The sequence below is a fragment of the Neopelma chrysocephalum genome, unplaced genomic scaffold (assembly GCF_003984885.1).
Source record: "Neopelma chrysocephalum unplaced genomic scaffold, ASM398488v2 Primary Assembly neopelma1_43, whole genome shotgun sequence".
Lineage (NCBI taxonomy): Eukaryota > Metazoa > Chordata > Aves > Passeriformes > Pipridae > Neopelma > Neopelma chrysocephalum.
In genome coordinates, this window is record NW_020897702.1 from 10,272,261 (window position 1) to 10,285,763 (window position 13,503).

At 38.4% G+C, this 13,503-nt stretch overlaps 1 protein-coding gene across 10 annotated transcripts in view; it reads right to left on the bottom strand.

The window, feature by feature from the left end:
- The window catches only part of GRIA4 (glutamate ionotropic receptor AMPA type subunit 4), a 223,838-nt gene that overhangs the window by 66,957 nt on the left and 143,378 nt on the right, over positions 1 to 13,503 (bottom strand). For all 10 annotated transcript variants that reach the window (XR_003533269.1, XM_027677327.1, XM_027677320.1 and 7 more), the window contains exons 5-8: positions 8,147 to 8,200; positions 6,002 to 6,160; positions 4,054 to 4,221; positions 2,300 to 2,404 (exon numbers count right to left, since the gene is read on the bottom strand). Coding sequence is in view for 9 of the 10 variants with exons in the window: in XM_027677327.1 (XP_027533128.1) it covers positions 2,300 to 2,404; positions 4,054 to 4,221; positions 6,002 to 6,160; positions 8,147 to 8,200 (486 nt within the window). In the remaining variant the exon portion in view is untranslated. The remainder of the gene's footprint in view (positions 1 to 2,299; positions 2,405 to 4,053; positions 4,222 to 6,001; positions 6,161 to 8,146; positions 8,201 to 13,503) is intronic.

Sequence of the window (13,503 nt, forward strand, 5' to 3'; positions counted from 1 at the left end):
GATAGCTTTTGAATATCTCCAAGATGAAGACTTCACAACCTCCCTGCACAACCTGTGCCAGTGCTTGGTCACTCTCAGAGTCAAAAAATCATTTCCTAATGTTCAGAAGGATCCTCCTGTGTTTCAGTTTGTCCTCATTGCCTCTAGTCCTGTCCCTGGGCATCAATGAAAAGTCTGTAACGCTTGATTGCAACACTCCAGTCACAGGAGCCATTCCATTCCACCTCTGTGATCCTTGTCCTCACACCCTTCCCCTCACCAGCAGATTTTGTTATTGTTCTGCAGAGAAGAAGCAAGTAAGAAATGCTGCATAAATGAAACTAACATAAGCATTGGCAATTTTTTCCATTTTACTAAACTATATGGAAGTCTGTCTAGCTGTGCCATTTTCTAATGATCTGTTCACATATTTAAAGCTGTGGGCAACAAAAATCACTTTTCTAAAGATTAGAGCCATGCACTACTCTCACTGGAAAGGCTAGTTTTGAAAAGATGTTGCTGAGTGACTCATAAGTCATGTTATGTAGGACATGAGAAGAAAACATTAAAAGTGAAGGCCTCTTAGTTCAATTAAGTATAGTCATTTCTCACGTATTATATAGGATTTGTCAGGCTGGACCACAGAATTGGTCCAGTGATCACATATAAAGCACTACCTAATACATGAGAAATAAATTCTTGTGAGTAGCCAGATCTGTCAAAGCTGTTATGACTTGTTATGTCAAAGAGAGGTAATGGTTTAAGAGTGGCAGAGAGGCATGGCTGAAAGGTAAGAAAAGCACCTTGGGCCTTCTAGCACAACACAGACATAGTTCCTCTATTTGCAGCCACCCTCCCCTTAAACTGCAGGCAAGAAGAGAGGATGGGGACATCCCTGCAGTGATGCCAGCCACACGCATCTCCCAAAACAGGTTATAAAGACTGAAACATCAAACCTTTTCAAAAGTTTGCTGACCCGCAAATTCCCTAATTAGTTACAGAAGTTGTGACCTAATTAACCACATCTTTTGCACCTTGCCTTTCCTTCTGTACAACTGGGAATAGAGGATGCAAACAGCATATTTCACCATTTGCCTTCAATGTATCCCAGCCACCCATATATCCAACTAGGTGCCAACAGTGCGGCACAGAGCCAGGAAGGAAGCGGGACTGGTAGCAAGGTCAGACACGTTGCCTGGCAGGAGACAGTGGACTTCCCAAGAGAGAGGGAAGACAAGCTCCCCTTTCCGAATCTATTTTTCAGCCATCTCTCATACTTTCAAAAGACAAATGCACCAATATGCTTCATACACAAGCACATGCTTTTCTTTGGTATACAGCTCTATATTGTGAAATATTGGCAATTTTTTCATCCGAGTGTATAATTCTGCTCTGGGTCTGCAGTTTAACACTCTGCCTCCTCAGCACTGTGGCAGGTCTCTGGGGACACACAGTTTACCAGTGGCAATATTTACTGCACTTGTCACCTCTGGCCCAACAGCAGAGAACTGTTTCTGATGACCTCACAAACAAAACACGCCACGGTGACTCCAAAGGAAATAAAATCCATGAGTCTGTGTACAATTTCTGCTTTTATTTGTTTTATACTATGACAAGTGTACAAATTTTCAGCACAGACGAGAAAGGGTCAAAAAGTACCCAGACTTATCTTTTTAAAGTGATTGGGCTGAGTGATAATGAGCATTCGGATATGGAGGATCTGCTTAGACATATATTAACGTGCATTTGCCTAAATTGCTTACAAGCAATGAATCAAGCACGCAGGATTAGATACTGAAATTAATTTCAGAAAATGTAAGTTTTCAGGGCATTCTCTTTTCCTCCTCTCTCCTCTTCTCTCTTTTCACCCTTAAAATCCCTATGTTAGTAACAGCCTATGATTCATGTTTACACAGAATGTACAAATTAACCTGCTTAAAAATGCCAGTAACTTTAAAGACAGAAATCTTTGGATAAGAAACAAAGAATATCTACTGCTCAGAGTTCTGACCATTTTCCACCACCTAGCTGCCTAGTAACATGCCATCCAGCTGGTTTTCATTAGTATGCTTGACTGACTGACATCCCACCACTCCAAGATGCACGCTTGTTTTTGTGTTTCCCAATATGTTGCATTGAATAATAGCATCTAGCAGAAAATGCAGTTTAAAAATACTTTCACCAGAAATATTCTCCATGTATTCAATGTATTATATCTTTTTAAACTGCAGAGTCCACTTTAATAGAAGTCTGCATAACCATTTCATCATATGTAACTCATTTATACAATATGAGGATAGTAAACATTGTCAACACGTACCTTTCGAGGACCTGTGTTTTTCAGCTCAAAGACATCCATGGTGTAGTTGACTCTACGACCATAGTGGTCAAACTGAACATTTCCTGTCAATCCTTGTATTCGAACCTAAACATGGAGAAAAAAGCATCATGAAGATCCAGTCTTATATTCTTTATTTCAAATGTCACAGAGCAGTGCAAGTTATCCTGGCTATGTCCTTAGACTACCATAACAACACTACTGTAGAACAGTCAGGCATTATAAAGCAATAAATTTGGCTACTTTTCTTTATATTCCTTTTTCTTGTCAGACCATGCTCAAAACAGCCTTAGGTATGTCAGTATCTAACTGCTAACAAAGACACACAATGGATCTCGTCCTTTTTCATGCTGTGCAGCTCAACATCTTCCAACTGCAGGTTCTAAAGAGAAGTACATTTTTTACCATTCTCATCACTCCTGTAGAGTATCTAGGGTCATATGAAAAAACCTAAGGGATGTTTTCGCCTGAGGTCATGTATCCTTTAAGCTCCCACTCTGGTGGATTAAATGTACAAATTGAACATATACTGTTCATTAAGGTAAACTCGACAACAACCTTAGCCCCAGTAAAGCAACTTACTATCACAGAAGATGGGTGACATGCAAAGAGCTTGAAAAGAGTGTTTTAAAAGCATCAGAATGAAAGACAGATGAAAAAGCCATAAGATTGACTGTGGGAGTTTTCCACCACGTGTTTCAGCTGAAACCAGAACTCTGTTTTTTCTTTCGGTACTTTACTTAGCCACCAAAGGATGACACTACACTACTACACCAAACTGTTCTCCTCATCCCAAAGAAGTCATGGTCATATTGGTGCTGGTTTTGATTGTATCAGGATCTGGCCATGCAAACCACTTTGGCCAAATTTGAAGGCTCATGCTGTCTACCCAAACACAGAAGCCTGACTTAATGCTTCTCTCAATTGTTACAGATCTGTTCATCTGCAAAGAGTATGTGAAGCATACAAAATGCTTTATTTCTCTCTCTAAGAGTCAGGATGCAGACTTAAATCACTTACTCTTTCCCTCTGTCCATTTCTATCTCTGCTGATTTTTCTCCAGGGCTGAAACCTTGGCTTCTAGGCACAGAGCTGCCAGCTCTGTCAGCAGTCACTTCTCCTCAGCAGTTTCTCCTGAGTGCAGCCTGCTCATTTGCAATGATTTAAATTCTACTGCAGGATTTATATTTTCTTACTGTCCCATTCAAAGGAAAGGCTAAAACATCTTGACAGAGATCTGGAACTTTCTAGGCATCCATATTCATCAGGAATTCAAAATCTTGACATCAGAGAACAATGGCTCTGGGTTATTTCTTCTTTAAAGAAAAAAAAATTATTACCTATGTGATTTCCCTGGGAGAAGTCTGCTTTTATTGAAGATGACAGAAACATATTTTAAAGACTGTATTATGTAGCTATATCTTTTTCCTCAAATGACAATACTTGTAAAGCCAGTTTATTTGCAATAGTAACAGATGAGCTCACCAGTTCAGTGGATGAAGTCCCAACTATCTTAAAAGAATTAACAGTAGTTTCAAACTGTAGTAGTTCCCCTCTGCCTTCATTCCAAGTTACAAACCAGAACAGCCTGAACAGCCTAAGCTGTTTCCAAATGCCAACTAAAAATATTTTCTCCTTCTCCATTACTACCCTTGTGCATACTATCTTCCAAGTCATACAGCGTGCAACTAGTATCCAATATTCAAAAAGATCACTAGAATAAAGCCTCCCTTTACCTGTTTTAATGTCCTCTCCATATCAATTCCTTGACCCCATGGGGCTGCAGGGTTGGCAAGACAATCACCGGCATTTCCTCTCCTTGAAATATCAATTTTCTGTCTTCTAAGATTACGGAAAGTTTCAGCCATCACAAGTACTCCATCATATGTCAGTGCAGATGTATACTAAATAGATGAACAAACACACTGCATCAGAATTGGCATGTCTTTAAAAAAATCACCTGTCTCAAGTATTTCTAGTTTGATTCATTATGCAGCAGTTTCTACACCTTCATTTAGTAAAAAGCTCTCTTCAAAATCAAAAGCAAGTTTGTCTGAGAGACAAACGCAGGACATTTCAGTAGCTCCAGCTTTAAAACTGTATTTTTTAAGGGTAGAAAATTCTGCATCTTAATAAAAGAAAGAAATTGAACTGGAGATATTAAAATCTTTTTTTTCCCATTTGTCTTATACATTAAGGAATAACCCCAATCACCCAACTTACTCAAAACAAAAAGAAAGAGACAGTAACTCATTGAGAAAATATAACTGAAAAAATGCATGGTTAATGAGCTGACATCCAGGCTACTGGAATTGTTAAGAATAATCAAAAGTAGATTCTTCCTATTGGAAAACCTGTGTTGGCTCTCTGCCTGACACGTACACTGAATGATCCGTGTTTCTGCACTAACTACAGTAACTGCTTTAGGTTGATAACATGCCAAATGAAACGTGTACAGCTAACATCTTCGGCAGATGTTAGCCTGGAGCCACATAAACAAAGGGGTGTTTTCTCAGTATGGTCCTCCGATAAACATACTGCATCAGGAGTTGTTGTTCACATGCCCAGGGCTGCTACTGATATGCCCTGCAATTTACAAAATTTAAATTCCCTTATTCAAGTCTAATTTCCTTCCTTTCATTTGCCTTGCATATAATAAGCTCTTTGAGACATGGTTTATCCTTTTAATCTCAAATTTTGGTTATCCCTGGGTGAATTAGATGTGATTCAAATTAATCAAGCTGACTTCTCTGAAGAAGACAACATCATCCTGTTGACATGGTAAGAAGTCCTATAAGTTGAATTTTTCCTGTCGTCAGTAATTGGGGATGTCTGCACTCCATAGCCCACAGCATCCTTGTTTTTTGTTTTTGTTTTTTTTTTCTCCAGAACATAAATTTCTGGAATGTTCACTGAATTATGTAGCTCTGCTTTGTAATAACCATGTTGATGCCTTCTCCAGACTTTGTCAACCTACCAGTTTCCCAGCCAAGGAGGACTAATTGCTTATCTTTGCATAGTGCCCAGCACAAAGGGGCCCAGTTTCAACTAGGTCTGATATGCCTTTGTGCATATAATAACAGAACAATTTTGATGAAGTCATATTTAGAACTATACTGTGATTTGCCTGCCAGGAAAACTATATGTGAGAGAAATATTTTGTTATCAACCTGTGAGGGATTAGGATAGAGGAACACTGGGATGAGATTTCACTTTAAAATCATGCCTGAAGGTGATTAGTACACCAGGTTTTGAGGTGGAAAATTTCCAGAGGAAACTCGATAAGAAAAAGTAAAGGTAGTAAATTTTTGAGTACTATCTCATACACAAAAGAATTCAGCTGTTGGGAAAGCTCTGCACTCTCAGTAACGTAGATAATTAGATTAATTAATGTAAATTTTATTGAAATTAAGTTGTCAGTTAAGCATTTGACCCTTAATTGCTGTCAGTAAAGGGGTAAAGTTGGAGAATAAGTGACAAAGGACATTCAAGTACATCAGCAAAATGTGCTGCAGTTTGTGTTTCCATCATACAAATGTAAGGATAGGTATGATTAATTGCCAATAATAGTAAGATCAACTGCCTTCTCCTCTGCCTATATATTCATTCATGTATTCAACAATGTTAATTAGAAATTAGAACACCTGAGTGATATCTTTGGTAGCGCTTCATATCAGCCAGTACCTTTGGTGGGGTCTCAGATCCTGGGTATTCTCTCTGGTCCAGCTTCTTCCAACGCTGCATCAGCTTAGTTACCATCGGGGTACTGAAATCTACTAGCTGAAATCCAGTCACATTGGCTCCTCCATGCATAAATCTCTCCAGAGAAATATCTTTGAATCCCTAGAAAATCAATTTAAGATTTTGTTTGCCCTCCTACACCACTGTGGGTCCAATCTGTTGTAGGTCAGCGCAGTAGCATAAAGAATGCACAACAGCAGGATTCCATTAGAAGGCAAAATTTAAAACCAGAGTAATGTTGAACCTTCATTGATAATTTCCTTTTGCGTAATAAAGAAACAAAAACAAGAAATACATTTCCCACATTATTGCTAGGGTGGTCTTGACAGCTAAGCAACACATTGCTGAGAATGGCAGGCACTTTTTGAAGAAATGCCTTTGGCAAATCAACTGAAAACTGCCTGCAGAATATTAAAACCTTAATCCAATTTCCATCAAAGTTAGCAGATTTGAATGAGCACTGTACTAGTGCTTTAAACAATGCATTCCTCTTTCTTTGCATGTTTGAAAAATGAACACTATTCTGTAAATACATATATTCCAGGATTCATTGTTTAGGCTGAAAATGTCTGAGATAATGAGATAATGCAATAGACATTAGAAGGCAAAGACAGCACATGAGGATCTTACTATTAGTGCAAGGAAAACATAACAGAGAATCACACTTCTGTGAAATAGGAGTGTAGTAGCTGTCAGATCTGCTATATCTGCTATATATTGAAAACCCAGACTGACTGCCAACATTAAAAGAGAAAATAAAGTACCTATACCTCCTGACTTATTAGTTTCTCTGGCTGATCTGTTCAGCACATATAAAGACAAATTCTTTACTGAAATTTGCTTTTAGGGACAGAACTGAACTTCAAGAAACTGCATAATGCAAACTGCTAAAGTACTAAGAAGCAAGAATAAATCTTTCTGCTCCTTTCCTAGCTGCTATGTTTAAGGCTAGCTCAGAGGTATCTTATCTTTATTTTCTTAAATTCCTCTGATTGGTATTTATCAGTGAAAACAGAAGTGTACACTTAACCTAGAAAGATTTAGGAAAAAAAATTTGTGGGGTACTGATCCAATATCCCAGGGGAAAAAACCTGTAAAGACAGAGATTTGATTTATGTCCTAAGGGATACTGACAGTAAATATAAAAGGTGACACATCAGGTCATATTACCCACATTATTGAACAGACAGTAGGTAACAAAGTGTGCCCCTGCTGAAGCAGAGGAGTAGATGTGCCTATCTCCCCTGAATACCCCACTAGCAGTTCACTGCAACATCCAGTTCCTTGTTTACAGCAACTATTTTGCATGAGTAAAATTACCTGAGGAATAATAAAATTGTAATGCTGAAAAATTTAATTTGTAAGACCTAAGAGAATAGACATATCTCATTTAAAACTCCTGAGGCCCTAAAAATAATCTGAAGTGATCTTAAGTTAAGGTACAAGTACAGCAAAGCACAACAAAATACTTCATGTCAACTAAAATTCCTTGAGAGAGAGTGGAAAGAAAACAGTTCAAAGTATACATTAGACTCTGTCCTACATTCACTGTGCTTTGCCAGGTATGTTTTTGGCTTAAAGAAGGAGTTATTTGAATAATAAAATATTGAATTTACTCTTTCTTTGCCCTCTTCTGAACATTATCTGTTTGAATGTCCAGTTTAGACTTAGAGTGGAAATACCAAACTAGTAATTTGACTGGAAATAGCTGAGCTTACATGAAATTGAATGTTCCCTGGAGAATGTTAAAAGTTACCTCTAGAATTGTTACATTACTAATAATAAAAAGATGAGTCAAAAATCAGTGTAGTTCCGCAAATTCTAATTCAGCCACAAGATACAGTCCTAGCAACCCTCTATACTACACTGATGATTTTTTTTTTAAATTTAGGAGGGTAACATTGTGCCCTTCGTATCTAGATGGCTGCAAAAACAAACCCAAGTTCTTTTATGCATCATAAAGGATATATTCCGTACAACCACATATTAGGGACAAATGGGAAATGTTGTGTGAAGTGCTATAACTTCTAAGTAAAACTGAATGTTTCACTTACCGAGCAGGGGTATAATTCTAGAAAAGTATCTTACCAGGTTGGCAACAATATAATGGTATCCTTTAACATGCTTTCCCACGCTCACAATCTGTGAGGGAAATAAAAAAAAACCAAACACCAAAACAATGTCATATTGTTTTCTCTATCACAAGTTATATAAAGTTGAGAGTCTAATAATGTAAGAATAACTTTCCAGGGAAAGTTATATGATGGAAAAAAGTTAACATTGAAGTGAGTAAAGTAATGAACTGGTAATCTCAGTGTCTTCTGTATTAAAATGTTACTGTGGTATACTATTTTATCAAATAGAGCAATTATCTATGAGATACAAATTCGGAAGGAGGACGTCACACATTAGCTACAAAGCCTATCCACTGATGTACTTTTTCATTTGAAATAAGTGCAGAATTTATGAATCACACTGGGTTTTCATCTCTTGGGATCAAAGATGTTCGCCCTTCAGGTGGTCAAGTACTATGAGTGTTACTCAGCTCTTAGTAAAACAGTAAAGACTTTGGGAATGAGCGTGAGCAAGGACAGAGCAATATAGTGAGGCTGTCTTTGAGTGTTTAACCAAAATATAGCATAAAGTGATGCAAGAAGGCAAAAACCATGATGTGCAGCCGCTGCAGTCCTGAAGGGCAAGATCAGCCACAGGGTTTAGATAAAAACTATATCAACCTGCCCCTTGTATCGGTATTATTGCAATTTCTATGATATAATGACACTTATTCAATGTGCTGACAACAAAAAATGAGATAATATTTTGTCAGTAGAAAATGCTGATAATAGATTCATTGGAGACTAAAGCTGCTTTTACTAAAGAAACTAACAGCACTACCTGTAAATGCAGCTTGCATTCAATACCAGTACAGTCCTTTGAACTCTTATTTTTGATAGTCTACCACTCATTTAGAAAAAGCCTGTTTGCAGCCCAAATATTTGAGTTTTTTTTCCTCCTCATGTACTCATCTCCACAAAGCGCTTTAGCTTCCCTCCAAATAAACAAATAAGACACAAGTAAAATTTTTCCATGAAGTGCAGGTTACTCAATAAGTAATGGGAAACATGGATCTGTCTCCTTGCCCACTTTGGAAACTTAGCTCTAGACCATGTCTGAAGAATTGACAACTTCTTGCCTTTAGGGATCACACCTCATGTTCAAAAAACAGTTCACTAAGCCTTGCAGTCCCTTTTCCCATTGCTGTAAAAAATAAATAATATTACATATTGGAGATGAGGACAAGTTGATGAAGGACTAAATAATTTGATCAAAGATACCCAAGGATCCAGGATCTAAATCTGGAGTAAGAGTTGGAAATGTTTGATTCTTGACTCTGTTGTTCCAGTAAATAAATTCCCTTTTACAGCAGAGTGGAAGGGAAAATCCAAGGGATGTGGCATAAATATGCTGTCAGAACTGTTTTAATTTCATTACAGTAATAAAGTAAATACACAATTTTTCTTTTATCCTTTAACTTGTTTCCCAAACTTTACTTCATAGGTATAGTCTATAGCTAAAGTGTTTGTATTTAAAAAGAAAAACAAACTTAAAAAGCCCCAAAAGACACCACGCCCCCCAAGCCATGATTGTTACCCTTCATATAAATGAATTTTAGACTCAATAAAACTCCCATTAAGATCAGTGATGGCTGCTACCATTTTATTAGGCGTGACAGAGAGATAGAAGATACAGTTTTCCCTATTACTAACTCAACACGTGTGAGGATGCTGCTGTCAAGTAATTTTTTTGCATATAATGAAAAGGCTCTAGTCCCAGCTGGTTTAATGGCTTCAGAAGGAATGTGATTCCTCACACCAATAATGCTTTTACATCTCTACTCATTCAGCAGTACATGGTAATGAAAGTATTTGCCTCTGCATTACATGGAAATTGATATAGATTAAAAAAATCGCATTTTTATATAAATAAAGCATCACATTTTGAAAGTTATTAAGTGGACTGATATGACAGGATCATAGAATCATAGCAGGATTTGAATTGGAAGATACCATAAAGATCATCTAGTTCCAACCCCCCTGCCATGGGTAGGGACACCTTCCACTAGACCAGGTTGCTCAAAGCCCCATCCTGCCTGGTCTTGAACACCTTCAGGGATGGGGCATCCACAACTTCTCTGGGCAACCTGTTCCAGTGCCTCACCACCCTCCCAGTGAAGAATTTCTTCTTTGGATCTAAGCTAAATCACTCCACGTGCTAGTAAAAAGTCCATCTCCAGCTCTCTTGTAGTCTCCCTTCAGGTAAAGGAAGGCTGCAAGGAGGTCTTCCCAGAGCCTTCTCTTCTCCAGGCTAAACAACCCCACCTCTCTCAGCCTGTCTTCACAGGAGAAGAAGAGCTCCAGCGCCCTGATAATTTTCATGATCCTCTTCTGGACTTGCTCAAACAGGTCCACGTCTTCCTCTGTTGAGGTGCCCAGAGCTGGATGCAGCACTCCAGGAGCGGTCTCACCAGAGCAGAGGTACAGAATCACCTGCCCCAACCCGTTGGCCACACTGCTTCTGATGCAGCCAGATGTGGACGGCTCTTTGTGCTGCAAGTGCGCATTGCTGGGTCACGATGAGCTTCTCATCAACCAAGACCTCCAAATCTTTCTCCTCAGATCTGTTTTTAATCTATCCACCACCCAGCCTGTACTTGTATTTGCACAAACACCTGTCCCTAGTGTAGGACTTTGCACTTGATCTTGCTTGAACTTCATATGGTGCACACAGGCGATGTTATGTGACATGGTAACTGTGTAACACATCCTTAGCTTAGGTAAATCAGTGCAGCTCCCTTTGAGCTCTGGGAAGTTGACCTAGTTTTAGCAATTAATACCCTTAGTGATCTGTTCCCTAGTTTGGTTTCATAACACAAATTTTGATCATCACTGCTATATATCAGTCAAATAAAACAAGGACACAATTAACCTGCAGGCGTTGAGGTACAACAGATAGATGTCCATTGTTACAGTCAAAATGAGTAAGTAATGTAAATGATTAACCAGATTTACTTCTGTCCTTGTTCCTAGGAAATGCATGTAGGTATCACTACAGAATTCCTGGATTTAATGGGAATAGTACATAACATTTTTGAAAAAACAAATTTGAAATTTTCATCATATTCTCTCAAAACTTGTTTTCTAGGGTAAGTGATAAAAGTACACGTTTATGTATCATCGAGTTGTCTTAACTTCCTTTGTAGTCTGTGGAAAAAGCAGGCACTTTGAGAAAATGATTCATCTTATTTTAAAGCACATGTGTAAAATTAATTAGACGGCCTGTGCCCTGAAAGTGCCTATTTTTCTGCACTCACTAAAAAAAGAGTTGATGGTGATTAGCTCTGATGTAGACACCTACATTTTATATCCCTAATGTTAACTGAGATGAATTTCACTCTAAAAATGTTGATTATGCAGACAGAAAAGAGAATAATAGTTTGTATTTTCAACCAAGACTGGATACAATTCTGATTTTGAATTTGAAAAGTCTTATAGTTATTGATCACACACAGTTTGAAAACCAGGAATTGGTTATGATTTAGAAAAAAAGTGCCTCTTTAGTGAAACAGCTGTGAATATCTCATAGTTTTGAATATCCAAAATATACATACAGTCATTTTTTTTCCTCAGTACTCAAAGCTGCTGTCCTAAATCTTCGTTCACGAAGCCTAGCCATGGACTCAAAGCTGCAGATTATGATCTACAAAACAGGATATGAATTCTTGCTACCTGAAGAACCACCTTTCTCTACACTGTACTTCTGCCCTGAGATAAATTGAGCCAATGAACTTAAGTCCTTTGTAACTAGGGAAGGAGTTTGACAGCTACTCAGTCTGGAATGCAAACTCTTACACTTTCCTTATCTATCTTTAACTGGTTAGCAGTTTCTGGAACTTTGAGAGATGAGACCTCAACCATTCCATATATGTAAGAGTAGATATTACCCAGAACCAAACACAGGCCTGAGATTTTTACAGATGAGATAGTGTTCCAGAAAGTCTGGAGGTACCGTAAAACCCTGGTACTTCCTTGTGCACCCCTAAATTCAGACAAAAGGCCAAGCTCAGTCACAGGTCAGAGAGAGGGTAGAGTAGCATTGTCTAACATCTACATTAGCAATTTGGGCAGCTGGTACGATAAGATCCATTTACTGTGGACTCTCTGACCCGGTCACTGGACTGAGCTCACATTACACTTCTGGGCACATCTTGTTTGGCGTCATCCAAATGAAAACTAGTTCATGTATTTTGAGTCCAACCTTGATGTGAAACTCAGTAATCTGGAGATACACTGTAAAAAAAGCACATTCCTGACACCAACTAAGATACTCTTGTGTGCCTGTGGGCCGCACTTTCTTAGACAGGCTCTGAGCACCTACGGGGTAGGTGGCGTATTCATGGAGCACAAGGCTGAGCAGTGAGAACTGCCTTAATTTCAAAACATAGGTCCTTGAAGAGAGAGCAGCACTGTCACAGGGACCTTTGGTGGCTCTGTCACAGAGCAGTCTGACGCAGCACTCACTGGGGTTGGCTGCAAAACTTCGCAGGGTGAGGCATCAAAGATGGGCTGTGCCAATTACATTAGCAGTGATACACCACGAAAGTGCTGATATGGTATGTCAGGGTCATGATAGGTCAGGAAGGACCTTTTGTATTTATAACTGTGCTTTTCATTGCTTCAGGGTGCTTTGATTCAAAACTGTCCTAGTGCCAGTAACCTAAGGGAGTATGTAGTATTTACATACTATGTGCATACATACCTACGTACTATGTAGTACCTATGTACCCCTTATGTAATACTTCTTCACTTACACATTCGAAACAATTGGTTTTGCCCTATACTCCCACTCTGATTTCTTCTTAAACACCACACCCAGATAGTGCACCGACCTTTTGTCACAGTGAGAGTTTAAGGTTCGCTCAGGGAGATATTGAGAAGAAAGTGCTGGGAAAGGTGAACTTTAACTTCTTTGGGGAAAGGCTGAGAGCAGGTGAAAGCAGTATGCTGTAGTTGCTTCTGTATGTTGATTTGCATGTTTTAATTTAATGATCAAGGTGACTAACACCTAGAATTGGAGCTTTATTATACACTTATTTTTAAACCCTGAGAAATTATTAATCATCAGTATTAAGAAGAATGAATAAGAAAATACAATCTGCTTCCCAAATTACCAGGAAATTAGAGAAATTACAGGAATGACAACAGTTATTCCACATATTATCCTGTAGTCACACTATTAGTGCATATCTCATTTCTGTAAATGTGACAGAATAGAATAAAAAAAAGTGATATATTAAGGCCATTGGGCTATTAAGCTTATTTCAGAATCTAACACAACTCTTTCCCCCACCTCCAAAATATTGTTGTTTATGTAAGTATCTGTAGAAA